Raw genomic sequence first — 22,401 nt, 5'->3', positions numbered from 1 at the left:
GGGATGCGGAGGGGGCTGGAAGGAGCCAGGTGAAACCTGGGGACACCGTGACCCCTGCAGCCAGCAGAGGATCCTCACGACCAAGCTCCCCAGCACTGGAGCTGAGGCGGCTGGAATGGGAGAGGGAGATAAAACCGAAAGAGCAGGAGCTGAGGCGGCATGAACTGGAGGATGAGGAGAAACAGCAGCAGAATCAACTGGATTTGGCCAGGCAGAGGAGCAGAGAGCCCCCTGCTGTGGCGAGTGAGGGGGGGACCCAGGCCTGTTTGGAGCTTTGATCAGTGTATCCTGGCCCAGTGGAAGGAAGGGGAGGACATAGATGAATTCCTGATGGCCTTTGAGGCGGCCTGCAGACTGCACAGGGTTGACCCTGCCGACAGGCTCCGGTTCCTCACCCCCTTACTGGACCCCAGAGCCGTGGGGCTGTACAGCTGAATGTAAGGGGTAGAGGCAGAGGACGATGAACTGCTCAAAAAGGCCCTGCTCCGTGGGTTCGGGCTGACACCTGAGGTGTACCGGGAAAAGTTCCAGAGTCAGCATAAAGCCCCTGAGGACACTTATCTGGGACTGATCCATCGAATGGGGGATACGTCCACAAGTGGGCAGATGGGGCCCGGACGAAGGAGGACGTGGTTCAACTGATGGTACTGGAGCACCTGTGTGAGCACTGCCCAGCCAACCTGAGGAGGTGGTTGGGGGACAAAACGCCAGAGAACCGGCGACACGCAGGGCGGCTGGCCAACGAGTTCGTGAAGTCCTGGGGTCGGCAGGGAGGAGTCCCAAAGGAACACGCCCGCCATAATGCAGAGAGAGTCACCCTGGGGCCCCCCAAAGGGGGAATGTGAGAACACCCTCCCAAGGGGAACAACTGGCCTCAGGAACAACCACCCGGCTCAAGGGGACCAGTGTGATGTGACTTATTATTGTGGGCAGAGAGGCCACATATGGACCCAGTGCCCCAGGCTCAAGGACAGACTGAGCAGACCGAACCCACACAGGGTTAAATGGGCAGGGACCCAGCCGGAAGAGGGGCTGGCAGCTTACCCACTGCTCAGGAGGGAGGAGAGCCCAGACCAGCTCCTCTGGAGGGCTGGCTGCTCCGGACTCAGGGTTCTCAGGTTACAGGGTGGCCACGGGGCTGGCGCTGCGGAGCAAGTGCCTTGTTCCACTGGAGGTGGATGGGAGGAAGGTCAATGGATACTGGGACACGGGCACTGAGGTGACCCTGGCCCAGCCCGAGCTGGTGGCCCCAGATCGGGTGGTGCCCAATACCTACCTGACCCTGATGGGTGTCGGTGGGACACCATTCAAGGTGCCTGTGGCAAGGGTACATCTGAAATGGGGAGCCAAGGATTGCCCCAATTACGTGGGGGTTCACTACCATTTGCCCACTTAGGTGTTGATGGGGGGTGACCTAGAGGATTGGCCAGGCAACCCCCAGAACGCCGTAGTCATGACCCATAGCTAGAGCCGGCAAAGGGTACTACGCCCTGACCTTGGGGAGGATACCTCACTGGAGGCGCAGGACCCTACCCCGGTAGGGAGGGAGCGCCCAGGGACAAGGCTCAGAGGGGCTGCGGCTCCAGACCCAGCCGGCGAGAGGGAGCAGGTCCCCATCCTGTCCCCAGCCGCTGAGTTCCAGGCCGAGTTGCAAAAAACATCCCTCCTTGCAGAAGCTCAGGGACCTGGCCAACCTCAAGGTGGTACAGACCATGGGGAGAGGTTGCCAGGAGAGGTTCCTGTGGGAGAAGGGGTTCCTGAACCAAGAATGGGCTCCCCCAGGGGAAGTGGAGTCGTGGGGGATCCGGAGGCAGCTGGTGGTCTCCCAGAAGTATCGCCGCAAGCTCCTGTACCTGGCCCATGACATCCCTCTCGCAGGGCACCAGGGAATCCGGCGCACCCGGCAGAGGCTGTACAGAACTTTTACTGGCCTGGGGTCTTTACCACTGTCCGGCGGTATTGCCGATCCTGCGACCCCTGTCAGAGGGTGGGGAAGGCCCGGGACAAGGGGAAAGCGGCTTTGAGACCTTGGCCCATCATAGAGGAGCCTTTCCAGAAGGTGGCCATGGACATAGTGGGGCTTCTCAGCAAGACGACCTGGTCGGGGAAGAAATATATCCTGGTGGTGGTAGATTTCACCACCCGCTACCCCAAGTCAGCGGCCTTGTCTTCTACCAAAGCAGACACCCATGGCAGATGCGCTCCTGACCATTTTCAGCCGAGTGGGGTTCCCCAAGGAAGTCTTGACAGACCAAGGGTCCAACTTCATGTCGGCCTTGCTCTGGTGCTTGTGGGAGAAATGTGGGGTCCGGCACAACTGGGCCTCAGTTTATCAGTCCAATAGGCTGGAGAGATTCAACGGATCGCTGAAGATGATCCTGAAAACCTTTATGGACAAATACTTACCGCACCTGCTGTTCGCGTACAGGGAGGTGCCCCAGGAGTCAACCGGGTTCTCGCCTTTCGAACTGTTATATGGACGGAGGGTAAGGGGCCCCCTGGACCGGATGAGAGACGAATGGGAGGGGAAGGCCACTCCCGATGGAGCGTCAGTGGTGGAGTATGTCCTGACCTTCCGAGAGAGACTTGCTGAGCTCATGGGCCTGGCCAAGGAGAATCTGGCCAGAGCTCAGAGGAAGCAGAAGGCCTGGTATGACCGCACGGTGCGGGCCCGCGCCTACGCCACCGGGGACCAGGTGATGGTTCTCATCCCCGTGAGGAAAAACAAACTACAGGCCGCCCGGGAGGGCCCTTTCAAGGTTGTCAAGCAACTAAACGAGGTGAATTATGTGGTGGAGCTGTCGAACCATGTGAATATGATGAAACCATATTACGACAGGGGGAATGTGGTGTTGGCCGTGTGTGGACATTGGGAGGAGCAGGGAGACGACCCTTGAGTAGATCTATTCCCTGAGACAGCAGCTGGCTCCTCCCTGGAAACAATCCCCCTCTTTGATCAGCTCACCCCTGCCCAGCAAGCTGAGATCAGGGGGGTGCTGCATCTGTACCGACAAGTTGTTTTCCACCCAGCCTGGACGCTCTAATCTCACTGTCCACCGGGTGCAGACAGGATCGCACCCAGGATGCTCCCCCTTCCGCGTCAGAGGGAAAACTGCTCAGGACCTGGACAGAGAGGTCAGGGACATGCTGGCTTTGGGGGTGATCCAGCCGTCTGCCAGCCCTGGGGCCTCGCCGGTGGTGCTGGTCCCCAAAACGGATGGGTCGATCCGGTTCTGTGTGGACTGTCGGAAGCTCAATGCCATCACCGTGTCTGATGCCTACCCCCTGCCCGGGCCTGACGAGCTCCCAGACAAGCTGGGGGGAGCTCGGTACCTTACCACCGTGGACCTTACAAAGGGCTGCTGGCAAGTGCCACTGGGTGCAGAGGCCCGGCTGAAATCAGCCTTTATCACCCCCTGGGGCGCTATGAGTTCCTGGCCCTGCCTTTCGGCCTCAAGGGAGCGCCGGCCACCTTCCAGCACCTGGTGGATCAGCTACTGAGGGGGGTGGAGGGTTTGGCCCTGGCGCACATTGCTGACATCTGTGTCCTTAGCCAGACCTGGGAGGACCACGTGTCCCAGGTTAGACAAGTGCTGGACCGACTCCAGGGGGCTGGGCTGACCATCAAAGCGGAGAAGTGCAAAGTGTGGATGGCGGAAGTGTCCTACCTGGGCCACGGGGTGGGGAGCAGTCGCCTAAAGCCGGAACCAGCCAAGGTGGAGGGGATCAGAGACTGGCCCGCTCCCCACACCAAAAAGCAGATCCAGGCCTTTGTTGGGATGGCAGGGTACTATTAAAGATTTGTGCCCCACTTTAGCGCCATAGCCGCCCCATCGCTGAGCTGTGTAAGAAGGGGAAGCCAGACGAGGTGGTCTGGACAGAGCAGTGCCAGAGGGATCTCTGGGCGCTGAAGGAGTCTCTGGTCAGTGGCCTAGTCCTGGCAAACCCGACGCTGCAGACATGGGGCTGGGGGCGGCGTTAATGCAGGATGGTGAAAAGGGGGAGAGACACCCCATCGGGTACCTGAGCAAGAAGGTGTTACCCCGGGAGCAGAACTCCGCGGCCATCGAGAAGGAGTGCCTGGCCGTGGTGCGGGCCCTGAAGAAACTCCAGCCCTATCTCTTCGGGCGACACTTCACCGTGTACACCGACCGCTCCCCCCGACCGGGCTGCACCAGATGAAAGGAGCCAAGGCCAAGCTCCTGAGGTGGAGCCTGCTCCTGCAGGGTTAGGACATGGACGTGGCCCATGTGACGGGGAAGTGCCAACAGGATAGCGGACGCATTGTCCCAGAGAGGGGGCCTGAACTTCCCCAGGTCACGGGTCAGTGACCCCGCTCAGTTCAGTCTGGAAGGGGAGGACGTGATGGAGCAGGGAGGGGGGCGGATTGACCTGGGGATGCTGCGGGGGAGTTTCACTGGGACTGTCGGCATGGGGGATAAGATACGGGGCAGGGGGGGCTTCACTGGCGGGACCATACTGGAGCAGGTGACCTGAGCCCAAGAGAGGGGGTTGGGCCCAGGTGCCACCTTCTTCCCGGGAATCTGGACAAAGGCTGGAGGAGGAGCGGGAGGGGGGTGCTGGAGGAGACAGCTGGAGGGGTTTCAGTTTGGGGCTGGCTGGGGAAATGGAGGGAGGCCAGAATGAGGTTTGGGCTCCCCACCTGCAAGAGGGACCTGACTGAGGGGTCCTGGTCACTGCACCTACAAGCTCTGTTTTAGGCTGCGTTCCTGTCAGCTAATAAACCTTCTGTGTTACTGGCTGGCTGAGTCTCGGTGAATTGCAGGAAGTGAGGGGGTGCAGGGCCCTGACTCCCCTACACTCCATGACAGACCCCTTCCCCAAATCCCCACCCTGGCCCCGACTCTTCCCCGAGTGCGCCACGTTCCCCCTCCCTCCCAGTGCTTGCTGCTGTGAAACAGCTGTTTAGCATTGGGAAGTGGTGGGAGCTAGGGGGGGAAGCGGTGTGCTCAGGGGAGGAGGTGAGCTGGGGGGGGCAGGGCAGGGAGCTGCCGGTGGGTGCAGAGCACTCACCAGTTTTTCCCTGTGGGTGCTCCAGAGATGGGGCCCCGCGGGCTGGGAGGGATGTGGGGACTGAAATACACGTGGTGGAGATAAAGACACGGCAGGGGGCAGATAAGGACACGGAGAAAGCGGCCCGAGGAGGGCACACTGAGCTGGATATGCTAATTCCTGGACTGACCAGCAGGAGGCGCCGCGGCAGTGAGTGCCCCGCTCTGCTACACAGCCCCCCCACCCTGAAGCGGGCTTCCAGTGACCTGACCTCCGAAACCCCCGCCCCCATTGCTCCTCCTCCTTGTCTTTGTCTCGCTTCCCAGGCAAAGGTCGCAGCCCCCTCCTGGGTCTCAGGTTATAAAGGGCACCGGAGCCACCTCACCGGCTCCCGAGGGTCTCAGCCAAATTCCCACACCCCTATTCCCACCACCGAAGCACTGGTGCAGCACACAGGGAAACTGAGGCACACACAGTATTAGTGTAGCACAGTAAGACTCACATGCAACATAAGGTAACTTTGTTACGGGGGACCCGCTGGGGGGGTGGGTGCCCTGAGATTTCTCTTCCTTCCCTGCCTCCCCCCAAGAGTCTGTGGCATCCGGACACCTGGGTTCACAGCAGGGGTCTCCTGAACTCCTGCCCCCCAGGACAGTCCATGGTGCCCAGCTGCCTGGGTACACAGTGGCGGGGGGGAGGGGGGGGCGTCCATGGTGCCCGGATGCCTGGCCTTGAAGCTTGGTGTCCATTCTCCGCAGCTGATGTCCTCACTCGCTGGGGTCGGGGGGTCAGTCTGGGGGCAACAGATAGATTCAGGACAGGCAGCTGAAATACCAGGGCAAAATGGGGGGGGGCATGCAGCACCCCACAGCCACCAGCCAGCCCCAGTGTGTGTGGTGGGGAATAAACTCCTTCATTACCCCACCCTCCCCAGTTGGCTCTGGCCTGTTTCTCGGGGGCGGAGGGGGTGGAATCTGGGAACTCCATGCAGGGGGGAGGACAGCTGGGGGGCCATGCTCCAGCATTGGGGGAGGGGCCCCATAGGGACTATTGGGGCGGGAGGAGCAACTGGGGATCAAGGGAAGGGAGTTCCCATGGGGAGAGTAGGGGCAGTGCAGGGGGGAGGGAGGGGGCACCCTATAGGGGAACCCAAGGCAATGGGGGGTGGTTAGTGCTGGGGGGCAGGGGACACTGGGCGGGATACTAGGGCAGGGATGTGGATGGGGGGGGTCACTCACCAGTTTTGAGTGTGGGGGGGGCGGGGCGGTTCTTCCCAAGCTCGCTCTGAGCCAGGGTGTCCACCATCCAGTAGAGGGCGCTGGTGCACTTCTCCATCTGGGGGGGGGGGAGTGGGGCAGGTGCTGAGGACCCTGCAGCCCCTCACCCCAGATCCCCCGCACCTCAGCTGTCCCCCCCCACTTCCCCTGGACCCTTCAGCCCCCCTCTGCTGCCCCCATTGTCCCTCCTGACCCCCCACACGACCCCTCCTGACTCCCCCACCTCAGCCATCCCCCCCTTCCCCTGGACCCCTCAGCCCCCCTCTGCCACCCCCATTGCCCCTCCTGACCCCGCACATGACCCTTCCTGACTCCCCTACCTCAGCCGTCCCCCCCTTCCCCCGAACCCTACAGGCCCCCTCTGCCACCCCCTTTGCCCCTCCTGACCCCCCACACGACCTCTCCTGATTCCCCCACTCCATCTGTTATCCCCCCCAAGATCTCCCTGTCTTTGTACCCCACGTGTCCCCCAACCCTGTACCTGGGTCTCCAGGGTCTTGAGCCGTCGCTCCTGCTCCCGGACCTCTGCCAATTGCTTCAAGGCCTGGTCTACCCTGCATGGGGGAGGAGATGGGGGGTCACTTGGGGGGCCCCCCTGATTCTCCCCCTGATCTCCAGGTGGCCCCCAACTCCAATGCTCCCCCCATACTCACCCCACCCCCAGATTCACCGTTCCCTCCCTGAACCCCCAACCCCACACACCCCAGCTGCTCAATGCACCCTTGACCCCTTCCTCCCTGCACCCCCATACACCCCTCTTTTCCAGGCCTCCCCCGGCCCCCCTCACTTCTGAGACGTCCGCCGGAGCCGCTCGGTGTCGCTGTCCCGTTTCTGGCGGCCCAGGGCTACCAGGTGATTCTCCTTCTGCACGGCCTCCCAGGTGAGCAGCTGGGCGTCCCCCTCCGGGGACAGGTCCCGCGCTGGGGACCCAGGCATCCGGGCAGGGCGGGGGGAGGTGGAGGTAGACACATGAAAAGCAGGTGGGGGCCAGCAGGCCCGAGGTGTGGGGAGAGGGGCAGGGGCCAGCTCCAGCCCCATATCAACTTGGTGACCCCCCCTGAAAGATCCGCAGAGCGACCCTCCGATCTGCCCCCCCTCACCCCTCCCAGCACTGCCCCCTCCCTCCAAACCCATGTCCCTGCCCCCAGAGCACTGCCCCTGGTCCTGCCCCACCCCTGCAAGGAGCCCCCCCCAGCCACTCACCGAAGTGGCGGCTCTTGGCAGAGCCCCCCCAGGCCCGGTGGCGCACCAGCTGGCGCAGGTGGCTGATGATGATGAAGGGGGGGGCCAGGGCCGGCCGGTTGTGATACTCCAGGATCAGGCTGTAACGCTGCGACTTCCAGTAGGTGTCGCTGTTGCCCTGCACCTTGGCAAAGGTATAACTGGGGGGTGGGGGGAGGGGGATGTCAGACGGGCAGGGGGCAAAGGGACACTAGGCTGCCCCCACCAGGCCCTCGCACGCTTAACTCGCCCTCTGTACGTGCTAGTACACTGGGGCTTTGCACACTCAGCACACCCTCTGCATGTGCTAGTGCACTGGGGCCTTGCATGTTCCTCAGCTCACCCTCTCCATGCACTAGTGCACAAGGGCCTCACTGGTCAGCTCTGTCTCTGCACATGTGTGTGCATTGGCACCTTGCACAATTGTCAGCATGTCCTGTGCACATGCTAGTGCACCAGGGCTCACACGCTCATCAGCTCACTCTTAGTATGTGCTCGTGCACCAGGGCCTTGCACACTTGGCAGCTCACCCTCTGTACATGCTAGTGCACCAGGGCCTGAGACACTTGGCAGCTCACTGTCCGCAACACCAGTGCACTGGGGCCTTGCACAATTGTCAGCTCACTTTCTGCACGTGCTCGTGTACCAAGCCTTGCATGCTTGTCAGCTTGCCCTCTGCAAATGCTAGTGCACCAGGCCCACACACTTATCAGCTCACCTGCTGAACACGCAAGTGCACCAAGGCCTTCCACACTCATCAACTCTCCATCCACACATTCTAGTGCACTGGCACATCAACTCACTATTCACTCATTCTCCTTGTACTAGTGCCCAGCACCTTCCATGCTTGCCACACGCACTCATTCACTTGACCCCTTGCACATATCTTAACGCACGGTAGATGTGCCCCACTGCACCCTGCTCCTTGGACACTCACCAACTCACCGCGCACCCACGGGGCCCACCAGGTGGTACCTGAACATGGCGATGAGCAGGTTGAGGAGCAGGATGTTGGCGACGAGGAGGAAGATGACGAGGAGAACCAGCACCAGCCAGTTGGCGTAAGTGTTCGTGCAGGGCGTGGCCTCCTCCATCAGGATCGCCACCGGGTCGTCCGTGCAGTTCGACGCCGTGATCAGCGCCGCTGGGGGTGGGGGGTTGAGATCTGTGAGCCAGCCCACCCCCCGCTCTGGGGCCAGATGGGAGCCAGTGCCCCCTAGGGGGGACAGGCCCCGTGTCCCATTCTCCACCCCCTGAGCCAGCCAGCCCCCGCCCCGGGGCCGGATGGGAGCCAGCGCCCCCTAGGGGGGACAGGCCCCGTGTCCCATTCCCCACCCCCTGAGCCAGCCAGCCCCCACCCCGGGGCCGGATGGGAGCCAGCGCCCCCTAGGGGGGACAGGCCCCGTGTCCCATTCCCCACCCCCCTGAGCCAGCCAGTCCCCGCCCTGGGGCCGGGGGAAGCCGTGCCCCGCACCATCGATCTCGTTGAGCTGGATCTGGCCGAAGATCTGCAGATAGGGCCGGTAGAAGACACGGCGGAAGATCCAGGCCAGGCGCTGGTCACTGGGGTGCAGCAGCCCCTCGGTCGTCACCCCGTAGGCCACCAGCCAGACGGCCAGGAAGAAGAGGAAGAGGAAGACGTCCTTCATCTGTTGGGGGGGGGGAGCATGAGCATCTGGGATGGGTCCACCCAACCCTCCACTGGCCCCCACCTGGTCAGACCCCGCACTGCTCCCATAACTCCCACATCCCCTTCCTGGTCAGACTCCCCACTGCCCCCACATCCCCCTCCTGGTCAGATCCCTCACTGCTCTCCATAACCCCCACGAGGCCCCCACATCCCCCTCCTGGTCAGGTCCCTCACTGCCCCCCACAATCCCCCATGGGGCCCCCACATCCCCCTCCTGGTCAGATCCCTCACTGCCCCCCACAACCCCCCATGGGGCCCCCATATCCCCCTCCTGGTCAGAGCCCCTGCACTGCCCCCCACAGCCCCCCATGGGGCCCCCACATCCCCCTCCTGGCCAGAGCCCCTCCACTGCCCCCATAATCCCTATGAACCCCCCCTTCCTGGTCAGAGCCCTCCACCGCCCCCCTCAACACAAGAATCCCCCCAAACCACACCTCCACGCCCCTTCCCACCCGGCCCCCCCCCTTTTCCATCCCTCCATCGGCCCCTTCAGTCCCCCACTCACCATCTTGCCCACGATGATCATCTTGGGGCCCAGCTGTTTGTTGACGGCGAAGATGTGGATGAGACGCAGGGTGAAGACCATGAAGTCCAGGCAGAGCACGGTGCGCCCCGACGGGTAGGTCCCTTGAAACATCCTGTGCAGGGGGGAGGGGTTGAGCAGGGGTCCAACCCCCCCAACACAGCATCCCCTCCCCAAACCATAGCCAGGGACCCCAGCTCAGTTGGGAGGTGATTCTGGGCTGAGGTGGGGGATGGGTCAGGGGGACCCAACACCCTCCCCACTCACAGCTGGGGCCATGAGGTGTGACTCTGTGCCGGGGGGGGGGAGGTACAGAGCCATGGCTGGTGGGATGGGGGCAACAGGGGTGGGGGGGAGGCACCATGCTGGGCAGGGATGGGAGGCTGCGGGTGCCAGGGGCTGGGGGCACCGTGCCCAGGCAGGGGGAGGGGGAGACAGGAGGCTGTGGGTGCCAGGCCCATGGGGGTGATGAGAGAGGGGGGGACGGGAGGCTGAGGGTGCCAGGCCCATGGGGGTGCTGAGCGAGGGGGGGACGGGAGGCTGTGGGTGCCAGGCCCCTGGGGGTGCTGAGTGAGGGGGAGACGGGAGGCTGCGGGTGCCAGGAGCTGGGGGCACCGTGCCCAGGCAGGGGGAGGGGGAGATGGGAGGCTGCAGGTGCCAGGGGATGGGGGCACCGTGCCCAGGCAGGGGGAGGCGGAGACAGGAGGCTGTGGGTGCCAGGAGCTGGGGGCACTGTGCCCAGGCAGGTGGAGGGGGAGATGGGAGGCTGCAGGTGCCAGGGGCTGGGGGCACTGTGCCCAGGCAGGGGGAGGGGGAGATGGGAGGCTGCGGGTGCCAGGGGCTGGGGGCACTGTGCCCAGGAAAGGGGCATGGGGGGATGGGTGGCTGTGGGTGCCAGGAGCTGGGGGCACTGTGCCCAGGCAGGGGGAGGGGGAGATGGGAGGCTGCGGGTGCCAGGAGCTGGGGGCACTGTGCCCAGGCAGGGGGAGGGGGAGATGGGAGGCTGCGGGTGCCAGGGGCTGGGGGCACCGTGCCCAGGCAGAGGGAGGGGGAGATGGGAGGCTGCAGGTGCCAGGGGCTGGGGGCACCGTGCCCAGGCAGGGGCATGGGGGGACGGGTGGCTGGGGGCCTCACCCAGGCCCTATGGGGGTCTCACCGGCAGACAGCCCCCAGCAGGAAGAGCCCCAGGGCGGTGAGGTCGAACTGGTTCCAGGGGTCCTGCAGGTAGGCGCGGGCGCGCTGGGCCAGCGTCCGGTGCCCGGTGAAGTAGCTCTGGCGCAGCTCCTCGCACAGCAAGGTGAAGACCCAGGCGTAGAGCAAGATCTCGGCAGTGCGGGGGCCCTCGGGCGGGGGGGGCGCGAAGTCCAGCAGCAGCACGTAGGAGAAGAGCAGCAGGAAGAGCAGGTACATCACCACGTTGCCCAGGAAGGCTGTCACCGGCGCCTTCCAGAACTGGCGCCAGCACCAGAGCCAGGCCCGGCCTGGCCGCCGGGGGGAGCTCAGCGAGGACGCCGAACTGCGGGGAGCAGGATCAGATCTCAGCATGGCGGGGCTCTGACTTGTGGGGGGGGTCAGATCTCAGCATGGGGGGGCCATGGACATGGTGGGGGCTCTGGCTCGCAGGGGTGGTTAGATCTCAGCATCAGGGGTTCAGTCATGGGGAGGTCTCTGAGCTGCAGGGTGGGGGGGTCAGATCTCAGCATGGGGGCGGTGACACCCTGTGTCACGAAGTGTGGGGGAGTCAGGGCCCTGCACCCCCCTCTTCCTGCGATTCACCGTGACTCTCAGCCAGCCAGTAAAATGGAAGGTTTATTGGACGACAGGAACACGGTCCCAAACAGAGCTTGTTGGTACAACCAGGACCCCTCAGATAGATCCTTCTGGGGGGCAGGGAGCTTAGACCGCAGCCTTGGGGTTCCCTCCGTTTCCCCAGTCCATTCCCAACTCAAGACCCCCTGCAGCCGACTCCTCCCCTCTCCCCCCCCCGGCTCCTCCTCCAGCCTTTCAGAGAATCATAGAAGATCAGGGTTGGAAGGGACCTCAGGAGGTATCTAGTCCAACCCCCTGCTCAAAGCAGGACCAATTGCTTCCCGGGCAAAAGGTGTCACCTGGCCCCAACCCCCCCCACCCCGGCTCAGGTTACATGCTCAGGTATCACCCCTCCAATGCAGCTACCCCCTGCTATCCCATCCCCCATGCCGACGGTCCCAGTAAAACTCCCCCGCAACATTCTTGGTCAATCCGCCCCCCCCGCTCCATCACACCTTGGCCCCCCAATATTCACCACAGTCATGGAATGAGGATGTGTTTTTTGCCAAATCTGCCTGGTGAGGTATCATTCGAAAAGTCTCAATCTGCTGGACATTAATATCTCGTTGTGTGGTGTGTGCTGTTGTTGCATGAGAAGTTATGAAGTTTACTAAGTGCTACGAAGCGGGAATGTTCTTAATGTTTTCTCTGAATACTGTGGAGGTGCCTCAGTTTCCCCTAGGCATTTCTTACGTATCTAGGTGGGGGGATGGGCCCCGGAGGAGAGACAAAGGCCCGAGGAGGGGCTGGAGGGAGTTTCAATTTGGAGCTGGCTGGGACCTGACTGAGGGGTCCTGGTCTCTATACCTACAAGCTCTGGTTTTGGGCTGTGTTCCTGTCGGCTAATAAACCTTCTGTGTTACTGGCCGGCTGAGAGTGACGGTGAATCGCAGGAAGTGCGGGGTGCAGAGCCCCGACTCTCCCACACTCCGTGACACTAAGTGTCTGTGTTACTGAAACATGTCTCAAGGTTGGGGACACCCACAAGCCTCCTTTCCGGTATGACAGTAAAAAGGCCAACCAATGCTAATGGCTCATTGAGGAAAAAGCCACACGCACAAGAGTTACCCCAGGAACTGGGTACGCTAGAAACCTCTCCGACACAATGGGAACTGTTTGACCTGGCTCACAGCAAGAGAGTTTTCCAGCAAGTGGGGAGAAGGTATCAAAGGGGGACAATGACATCACGGGGGGACCTCACTCTCCTTGTAACACCTGGAAACACCTGAGGGGCAAGGACTGAACTGGGGGAAGTGCAGGTCCCAGGCTAGAGGATTTCTAGCTTGTGTATGAAAACTTGGGGAAACCAAGGCAGCTTGTGCCATCAGAATCTGCCAGCCTGTTTATCGCTCCGGGTGAGAATTTGTTCATTCATCTCCTGTCTATCTAGCGTGTTAAGCTCAGTTTGCGGTTTTGTTTATTTGCTGCATAATCTGCTCTGATCTGTTTCCTATCCCCTAGAATCTTTTGTAGTTAATAAACCGGTTTTTGTTCTGTCTAAACCTAGTGTGTGGAAATGATCACAGGGGGCAGGAAGCTGTGCATATCTCTCTCCACATTAAGCGAGGGGGCGAATTTCAGGAGCTTACACTGTGCAGTGCAAGACGGGATCACTTTGGGTTTACCCCTCCGGGGGGGGGTGTGCCTCAGGAACTGGGAGGGGCCTTAGCTGAGCCTGATCACAACATCTGTGTGTGTAGCTGCAAGTGGGTATGTGCCAACCTGGGTGTGTGCTGGTGGAAGTGTAGGACCTGGAGCGGGTCTGCTCTGATCTGGGAGGGGACAAGGGCAGGACCCCTCAGCACCATGGGATCCAATGTATGGGTCACCCCAGCCCCCTCCCCGCTGGGCTGCCCCCCCTTACCCCGTGAGGAGCTCCTCCACGGGGCATTTCCCATCGGCGTCCAGGTTCTCCAGCTCCGGGGTGTGGGGCTTCTCCTGCTGCAGATCCTCCTCCATTGCCCTGGGGGGTGGGGGTGGGGGTGGAGAGAGAGAGAGAGAGAGAGACTGAGTCTGGGTCCTCAGTGCTGCAAGCTTCCCCACAGCAATGCCCCTAGCCAGGGACCGTGGCACTGCGAGTTTCCCCCAGTGCCCCCTTATGTAGCTGACCCCCTCCCTGGGGCCCCCCAGCACCCACCTGAAGGTGATGAGGTTGGTGAAGATGAGAGGGGGGCAGAAGAAGGTGAGGAGGAGTTTCCAGACGGGCGTGGACCTTTCCATCTCGCCCCACCAGTTCTGGGTCAGCAGCGCCTGCGGGCAGTGGGAGGAAGGGGAGGTTAGCACTAGGTGGGGGTCACTTCTTATCCAACCCCCCCAGGTCCCCCTCCAAATCTTCCCCCTACCCCTATACCTGCACTCCCGTACCCGCACCTGCCTCGTACCCGCCCCCCTGTACCCATCCCCTATACCTGCCTTGTACTTGCCCTCCCATACCCGCCCCCCCATACCTGCACCTGCCTCGTACCCACCCCCGTACCCACCCCCTATACCCGCCTCGTACCCGCCCTCCCATACCCACCCCGCCCCTGTACCCGCCCCCTGTACCTGCACCTGCCTTGTACCCGTCCCCTCTACCCACCCCTGTACCTGCACCTGCCTTGTAACCACCCTCCCATACCCACCCCTATACCCACCTCATACCCGCCCTCCCATACCCGCCCCTGTACCCGCCCCCTGTACCTGCACCTGCCTCGTACCTGCCCGCCTGTACCCACCCCATACCTGCCTCGTACCCACCCTCCCATACCTGCCCTGCCCCTGTACCCGTCCCCCGTACCTGCACCTGCCTCGTACCCACCCCCCATACCCGCCTCATACCCGCCCTCCCGTACCCACCCCGACCCATACCCACCCACCGTACCTGCACTCCATCGTGGGCAAAGAAGCACCGGGCCTCGGCCAGCCAGGCGAGCTGCAGGCAGGTGGCGCCGCCCCAGAGTTGGGAGCGACGCACAAGGAGCTGAGAGGCCCGAGACTCGCTGTTCCCATAGCACTCACCGAACACGCCTGGGGGATGGGGGGGGGTCAATGGTGATGCCCCCGGGACCTCCCAGCTCCCCTCGCACCCCCGTATCGCCCCTGCACCCCTGTACCACCCCCTGAACCCCCCTGTTACTGCCCCTGCATGCCCATCCCCCCTTCACCCTCCATACCGCCCCCCCTGCACCCCTGTACTACCCCCTGCACCCCCCGTACCACCCTCTGCATGCCCCCATATTGGCCCTGCACCCCTGTACAGCCGCTGTACCGCCCCCTGCACCCCTGTACTGCCCCTGCATGCCCCATCACCCCCATCACCCCCATACCATCCCCTGCACCCCCATCACCCCCGTACCGCCCCCTGCACCCCCCCACACTGCCCTGCCCCCCGTCTCTGCCCCCTTCACCGATGGCCAGGGTCTCGAACTTCATGGCCAGCTCCTTCATGTCCGCTGCCTCCTGCGTGTTCCGACTCGAGGTGGAGAGTTCCCGCAGGATCCGCGCCCCCACCAGTGCCCCCCCCACTGCGTCTGGGGCCTGCGGGGAGAGGGTTACAGAGAGAGACACCCCGCGGCGACTCCCAGATCTGCATCCCTGCCAGTGCCCTCCCATGGTACTCCCCTCCCCCCAGCATCCCCTCGGGTCTCCCCCCAGCTCCCCCTTCCCCCGGGGTCTCCCCCTCCCCCCAGCATCCCCAGGGGTCTCCCCCCACCCCCCAGCTCCCCACCCCCTGGGCCTCCCTCACCATCTCCCAGCAGTACGTGGCCATCTCGCCCCGGTTGAGCAGTACGGCCCAGATGAAGAGGTCAGTCCAGGGGTTCTGGGTGCACTGGCCGCGGTACGGGGGGTCCCCGTTCAGCAGGGGACCCTTCTTCTGGGAGGGCGGGGAGGAAAGGGAGGAGGGTCAGAGCCACGTGGATCGGGAGAACCCTGTTGGCAGCCCCCCCATCTTCCCTCACTTCCCCCTGCAACCCGCAGGGTCCCAGCCAGCTCCTGCCCTCTATGGCCCCCCACATACCCCTGCCCCATTGTGACCCCCATCTTATTGCACCCACATATCACAGCCCCCCAGCATACCTCAGCCTCCTTGGGTCCCCACCCTGCCACCACCAAGTAACCCGGCCCCTTGTCCCTGCAGGTGCACCAGGCCCCCTGTGCACCCCCTCTTCGCACATCCCTGCCCCCTTTGCCCCCCGGCCAGCCCCCCAAGTCCCCTGTGCACCCCCTCCTCCCATGTCCTCGGCCATGTGCCCCAGGCCCTCCATGCTCCCCACCTCCCACCTCCCTGCCCCCCTTGGCCCCTCCTTGGCCCCCCACATACCCCAGCCCCCTTGGAGTCCAGGGGGTGCAGCCTGGCATAGAAGGGGGCACAGACGTCACCCAGCAGCTCGCGGAGCAGGCGGGCCACCTGGGTCAGGGGGCAGTTGGGGGGACGCTCCACAAGCTGGTAGTGGGGGGGCTCGGGCCCCCCCTGGCGCCGCTCCAGCAGCTGGTGCAGCAGCGAGGCCTCGGGGACCCCCCTGTACAGCTCCCCCAGGCGCTCCCAGGTCAGGAACTTGCCCAGGTCCAGCCCGTTCTCCACGAACAGACGCACCAGGGCCGGGCGGTCCCCCAGCAGCGCATCCCGCATGGGCTCCTCCAGCTGGGGGGGCTGCAGGGCAAGGGGGGGGAGAACCCAGGTTAGTACCTGCCCTGTGAGCACCAGCCCCCCCCAAGAGCCCCCAAGGACGCTGGACCTCCCCCCAGAGGGTCCTCCCCACCTCTGTGCCAGCTCCCAAGCTCCACTCTCAGTTCCCCATGGCGGTCCCTCCTCCCCCTACCCCCCAAAGACCCCCCTCAGCTCCTCCCCCACCTGCCCCCCAGAGCCCCCCCATAGCTCCTCCCCTGGGGTCTCCCCTCCCCCTACTCCCCAAAGACCCCCTCAGCTCCTCCCCCAGGGTCCCTCCTACACCTGCCCCCCAGAGCCCCCCCATAGCTCCTCTCCAGGGGTCTCCCCATCCCCCTACTCCCCTGGGGGCCCCCAGCTCCTCTTTCTGGGATCCCCCTCCCCCAGGGTCCTCCCAGCTCCTCCCTCAGGGTCCCCGCCCCACCCGCCCCTCACCTCCCACCGGATGTCTCCACGGAAGAGCTCAGAGCGGGCGATGTCTACGCGGTTCCAGGCCACAGCTAGACGCAGCTCGTCCAGGTACTGGGTGGCTTCACCGGTCAGGTGGCCGCCTGTGGAGGGGCAGGGGCGGGATGGCTGTGGTAGCTGTGTGACTCAGTTTCCCCACCCTGGCAACCTGGCGGGGATGGGGAGGGCTCAGCCCAAAGCAGGCCGCATCAATGCAGATTGAATGCGTCCACACGGGGCTCAGTAGGGAGCAACCGATCTGCACTGAATCTGGGCTGGGGTCTCTACTGTGATGGGCCGACCTGGGGGGCTCCCCTTCCCCCAGACCAAGAGGACAGTCGCTGGGCTCAGCTGCTGTGGGGTGCAGCCAGCCCCATAACCGTGATGACTCCCGGGAGCGGGAAAGGCAGGAAGGTGGCAGTGGGGGAGATGTGGGATACCCTGGGGAGGGTGGGGAGATCCCAGGGGGAAGAGCGCATGGGGTAGACACTGGGGGTGGGGGCTGACCTCTGACCAGGGCTTTGAGCAGCACTGTCTCAAACTCCTCCAGCCCCTCCTCGTCTGAATAGACAGTGACCAGGTCCCGCAGCGCCAGGATCTCCTCCACCTGGTGGGGCAGGTCCAACACCCCATGACACCCCCGAACCCCTGCACCCCCCTCCCCACAGCATCAGGATCCATTCCACCTCGAGGGCAGGTCTGACACCCTGTGACCCCCTGCATCCCGCTCCCCGCAATGCCAGGATCCGCTCTGCCTGGAGGGGGGCAGGTTGGACACCCCATAACCCTGCTGCACCCCTGCACCCCCTTCTCCACAGTGCCAGACTCTGCTCCGCCTGAGGGGCAGGTCTGACACCCGTGACCCCCCCACAGCCGTTCCCCACATTGTCGGGATCTGCTCCACAGGGTGGGGGGCAGGTCCCAACACCCCGGCATCTCCCGGCACCCCCCTCCCACAGCGCCAGGATCCACTTCACTATGGGGGGCAGGTCTGTGAGAAGTGAAGATTTTCCCTCGTTATGTTGTATGTGAGTCTGTATTGCATGAATGCTACGTGTGCCTCAGTTTCCTTGTGTATTACACCAGTGTCTGGGTAGTGGGAATAAGCGTGTGTGACTTTTGCGGGGGCTGCTCCAGCTGCCTGCAGGGATGCTATGGCCGACCCCTTCCTAACTGGAGATCCCGGAGGGGGATGCAACCAGGTGACTCTGTGCCCTGGAATTAGGGTGACCAGACAGCAAATGTGAAAAATTGGGACGGGGTGGGGGGTAATGGGAGCCTATATAAGAAAAAGACCCAATAATCAGTACTGTCCCTATAAAATCGGGACATCTGGTCACTCTACCAGGAAGGAGACAGAGGCCAGAGGAGCAAAGGGCAGGGCAGGGGCCAGGCGGCTGGAAGCGAGTCAGTCTCAGCGGGCTTGGGGCGCAGAGGGAGGGCAGAGCTCTGCCCTACACTGCGTTCCTGGTCCTCCCCGTGTGCCCCCAGCCAGCTGAGACTCACTCGCTTCCAGTTGCCTGGCCCCTGCCCTGCCCATTGCTCCTACTGCGGCCTCTGTCTTGCTTCCCAGGCCAGAGTCCCCTGGTCGCATCCCCCTCCGGGGTCTCCGTTTACGAAGGGGCAGCCAGAGCATCCTTGCAGGCAGCTGGAGCTGCCCCCGGAAAAGTCACACCTGCTTATTCCCACCACCCAGACACTGGTGTAATACACAGGGAAACTGAGGCACACACAGCATTCATGCAAAACAGTAAGACTCGCATACAACATATCAATGGAAAATCTTCACTTCGTCACAAGGTCCGACACCCCATGAACCCCCGCTCCCCACAGCGCCAGGCTCCGCTCCACCCTGAATGCCAGGGTCCCGTTGAGGGTGGGGCTGAGGGGTCAGTCCCTTGAGTCCCCGTCCCCACCCCCCTAGATGTCTGGGTCCCCGGGGGGGCTGTGGTACCTGCTCGGCCAGGCCTGGCACGTCAGCGGGCAGGAAGTGTCCCTGCAGCTTCTCCTGGATCAGCACCCGGGTCTCCTGGCCTGGCTGCACGTCCTGCAGGATCTGGGCCAGGCAGTCGGCCGCCCCCCCGGAGCCCCCCACCAGGAGGCAGGGGATGTGTGCCTCAGCAGCCTCCCGCACACGCTGGAGGGGGGAGAGGGGGGTCAGCGGAGGGGCAGGGTGTCCCCCTCCCGCTCCACAGCCAACAACCCCCCCCGGTCCCTCTCCCACACCCTGCCCCCCCATTCCCCTTGTTCCCCTCCCTCCCCCCATGCCCATCCCCTCCCCAGGTCCCCCAGGGCTGTGTCCATCCCCCCCCCCGCAGTCCCCCCCTTACCGTGACCATGGAGGCGTTGCCCCCGATGACCATTACCAGCACAGGGATCTCGATGCTGCCAGTTCCGGCAAGACAGCGGTCGGGGGGGTTGTCAGTGCGGGGGGGCCGGCAGGAGGGGGCGGGTGACAGATCCGGCCCCAAGGAATAGCCAAAAAACTAGTGTGGTCGGCACAGGCTGGTCTTGTGGGTGGAGCGCCGGCCCCAGGACCAGGATGCCTGGGTTCTCTCCCCACCCCTGGGACCAGGACACCTGGGTTCTCTCTGGGTCGGGGAGACCATGACCCGCTCAGGGGATCTCACCCAGGGGAGGAAGGGGGGCAGCCTGAGGCGGGGCACTCAGAACTTAGGGGGCAAGTAACGGGGGTGGAGGGCAGATGTGGTTAAGGGCTCAGGAGAGGCGACCTAAGCCTGGTAACCATGGCTGTGATGTGTGTGTAACTGTGTAGCCATGGTTCCGTGTGAGTGTGTGTTTGTGTGTGTGTGTGTGTGTGTGTAAAATCATGCAAACCCTGGCGAGGGGGAGTAACCTTGGTAACCTGGCCAGGGAGTAACCGGGATAACCTGGCCATGGGGCTGTGACCATGGTAATCGGGCTGGGGGTATCTGTTGTAACCGGACCAGGGGAATGTGATCGTGGTAACCAGGCCGGGGGTAACCGTGGTAAGCTGGCTGGGAGGTAACCAGGCCGAGGGCGTGTGACCATGGTAACCGGGCCGGGGTGTGTGACTGCGGTAACCGGGCCCCCTGGTAACCAGGCAAAGGGGAACCAAGCTGGGGGCAAGCGAGGTAACCAGGCCGGGGGTAACCAGGGTAACCAGGCCAGCGGTAACTGGGCTGGGGTACTCACCACCGGCACCCACCCGCTGTTGGGCGATGTGTTTCTCCAGGTGGGCACGGAAGCGGCTCTCACCCCCTGGGCGCCCCCGGGAACCGTCGTCCACCAGGAAGAAGAGCGAGTGGTTACTGTCCAGGGGACAGGCGGTGCCCGCGGGGGGGACCCACCAGTAGTGGGCGGGGAATGAGCCCTGGTGGGGGAGAGTGGGGGGGGGGGCTTGGTGAAAGGCCGGGCCCCCCTGGATGACACCCCAGTACCCAACCCGACCCCCCCAGAGACCCTCCAGCACCCAGCTCGATCCTTCCCACCCCCCAGCCTCCAGCCCATCCCCCACAGAGCCCCCTCCCTGGTACCCAGACGGGAGCTCCCCCCAGACCCCCCCCCGGAGAACCCCCTGTGGCCCACGCCCCTCTCCCGCTGCCAGAATCCCCCCACCCATACCTTGGGGTTGACGAGGGCCTCGCGGTTGGCAATGATGCCCCAGGGCGCGATGCCCATGGCCACCACACGGGTACAGGGGCTGTTGCTGGCTGTGGCATGGTCCCGGACGGCCTCCCCGACATGTCGCCCAATCCCGGCCTGCATCCCCCCCAGTCATGATCCATGCACCTGGGGGGGTGGGCAGGGAGCGTGGCACAGGCTGAGAGTGTAACACACCCCTCCCAGTACCCCCCACCCCCACGTACCCCCATCTCCCCTCCCCCCCGTGTCATGCCCAGAGCCTGAATGGGACACAGGCACAGATTTGACCCATCCCTCAGACCTGGAGGTGTCACACCTGGCTGCCGAGCACGGATCTGTGTGTGGGTGTCAGTGCAGGGCAGCGCGTGTGCGCGGCGGGGTCTCGCTGGGCACACAGAGTCCGGGCACCAGCACATTCAGCGGTACAGCAGCTTTGGAGCATGTGGCAGGGCTTCCCCGCGAGTGGGACAGGGCGTGCCCTTTTGCACGTGCGAGAGCACAGAGCGCACTGGCATTTGCACAAAGCACAGCAGCATTTGCACGTTGTGTGCTGGTGTTTGCAAGGAGCATGGCAGCATTTGCACAGCGTGCACTGGTGTTTGCACAGAGTGCGCCAGCGTTTGCACGCACGAGTGCATTGCACGCCCAGCTTTCCACCGCTGCTTGGCCCGGGAGAGGGAGGGGGAGCCCAACCTGTGCTTTGCGCCGCCTTCACCAGCCCCTTACGCAGCAGGTCGCGGAGCCAGGCCCGGACGGGGGCCTCCCCGTCGCCCCCGACAACTGACACCACGAGGTTGGGAAGGGAGGTTTTCCAGTGTTCGGTCACCAGGTTGTAGGCGAGCGCAGGGTCCGAGGAGTCCGACAGGCGGATGAACTGGCCGGGGGCAGTGAGGAGCTGGTCAGGCGGTGCCCCTCACTCCCGACCCGCAGCCCAGGTTCCCCCCTCCCCCTCCAGCTCGGCCAGTGCCCCTCACTCCCGACCCGCAGCCCCTCACCTTGCTGGGTTTGCCACCGGCCCCCACAAACTCCAGCTCCCCGAAGGCGTCCGTGGGCCCCTCCGTGGTGTGCTGGGCCGAGTCCCATTTGCTGACGATGGCCGTGCCAAAGGCGTCTTCCACGGCCACAGAGACGTGCTCGGCCCGGGGGCTCCCGCACTGGCACCGAGGGGGGGTGCTGGGGAGGAGACGGGGGTCATGGGGGGGCTGAGGGGTGGCACTGGGAAAGCATGGTGCAGGGGGGCAAGGACAGGGTCACTGGGACACGGGAGGGAGCAGGGGGTCACTGTGGAAAAAAGGGGTCACAGGGGCCTGCTCTGGTGGAGGGGTCACAGGCTCATGGGGAGCCTGGGGGCACTGGGAGGAGAACCAGGGGTGCTGGGGGACAGGAACTGGATCACTGGAACACTGGGGGACAGAAGGGCAATGGGGGGCTGCTGCATGTGATGAGACACCCGGCCTGCACATGACAATAATACCTGCAGTGCGTGGGGGAGGGCACTGGTGGATCCCTGAGCACTGGGGGAGCAGCCTCAGGGTATCCCCGATGGGGGGGACCCCACTCACCCCGCGTCCTGTGGATCCTCAATGTAGGTTGTGCAGGTTTTCTTCTTGAAGTGTTTGGGGATCCAGGTCTGGAGGGGGGAGGGGGGGTGGAGGAGCCAGATCAGGGTCTGAGAAAGAGGAACCCCCCCTACCCCCCAATCCCCAGAGCCCCCCCAATCCTGGAGAGAGGACCCTCAGAACCCCCCAATCCCCTCACAGCCCCCCCGGAGAGGGGGGGGCTGTCTCCTGCCCCAAAAGTGCACCCTACCCCCAGGAAGCTCGGTGTCTGGATGCCCATGCTGCCCGTCCCAGCCCTGGGGCAAGGGGCTCCGTACCTGATCTCGCTGTTTGTCCCTGCCCATGGTGCCAGGCTAGGCTGGGGCCGTCAGACCCTGTGCCCGCAGCGTCTGGAGCCCAGGGAGCCCAGCGTCTCACCTGGCAAAGGTGAGTCCAACCCTCTCCCACGCTGCCGTGGCCCCACCCAGCCAGAAACCAGCCTAACCAGATCGAGACATCCCATGTGTGTGTGTGTTTGGAGGGGGAGGCAGGAAACACCCTGCTGCCAGTCAATCTGGAGTCACCACTGACGGGGTCAGGTTCTGTTCTCA

At 63.8% G+C, this 22,401-nt stretch overlaps 1 protein-coding gene across 1 annotated transcript; it reads right to left on the bottom strand.

The window, feature by feature from the left end:
- Positions 1-5,298: 5,298 nt before the first annotated feature.
- Positions 5,299-22,401, bottom strand: TRPM4 (transient receptor potential cation channel subfamily M member 4). The gene is given in 26 exon segments (XM_043501129.1): positions 5,299-5,806; positions 6,252-6,348; positions 6,772-6,844; positions 7,078-7,210; positions 7,494-7,672; positions 8,487-8,655; positions 8,986-9,160; positions 9,707-9,839; positions 10,881-11,240; positions 13,398-13,496; positions 13,671-13,783; positions 14,394-14,539; positions 14,920-15,049; positions 15,258-15,386; positions 15,834-16,163; positions 16,614-16,729; positions 17,133-17,232; positions 18,580-18,762; positions 18,956-19,015; positions 19,798-19,980; positions 20,232-20,381; positions 20,383-20,399; positions 20,946-21,126; positions 21,248-21,425; positions 21,815-21,882; positions 22,129-22,401. Coding segments are annotated over 26 exon segments (3,534 nt in total). The 5' UTR covers positions 22,156-22,401; the 3' UTR covers positions 5,299-5,801.

The sequence above is a fragment of the Dermochelys coriacea genome, chromosome 23 (assembly GCF_009764565.3).
Source record: "Dermochelys coriacea isolate rDerCor1 chromosome 23, rDerCor1.pri.v4, whole genome shotgun sequence".
In the NCBI taxonomy this organism is placed as follows: Eukaryota; Metazoa; Chordata; order Testudines; family Dermochelyidae; genus Dermochelys; species Dermochelys coriacea.
This window is presented reverse-complemented; position numbering and strand designations above follow the sequence as displayed.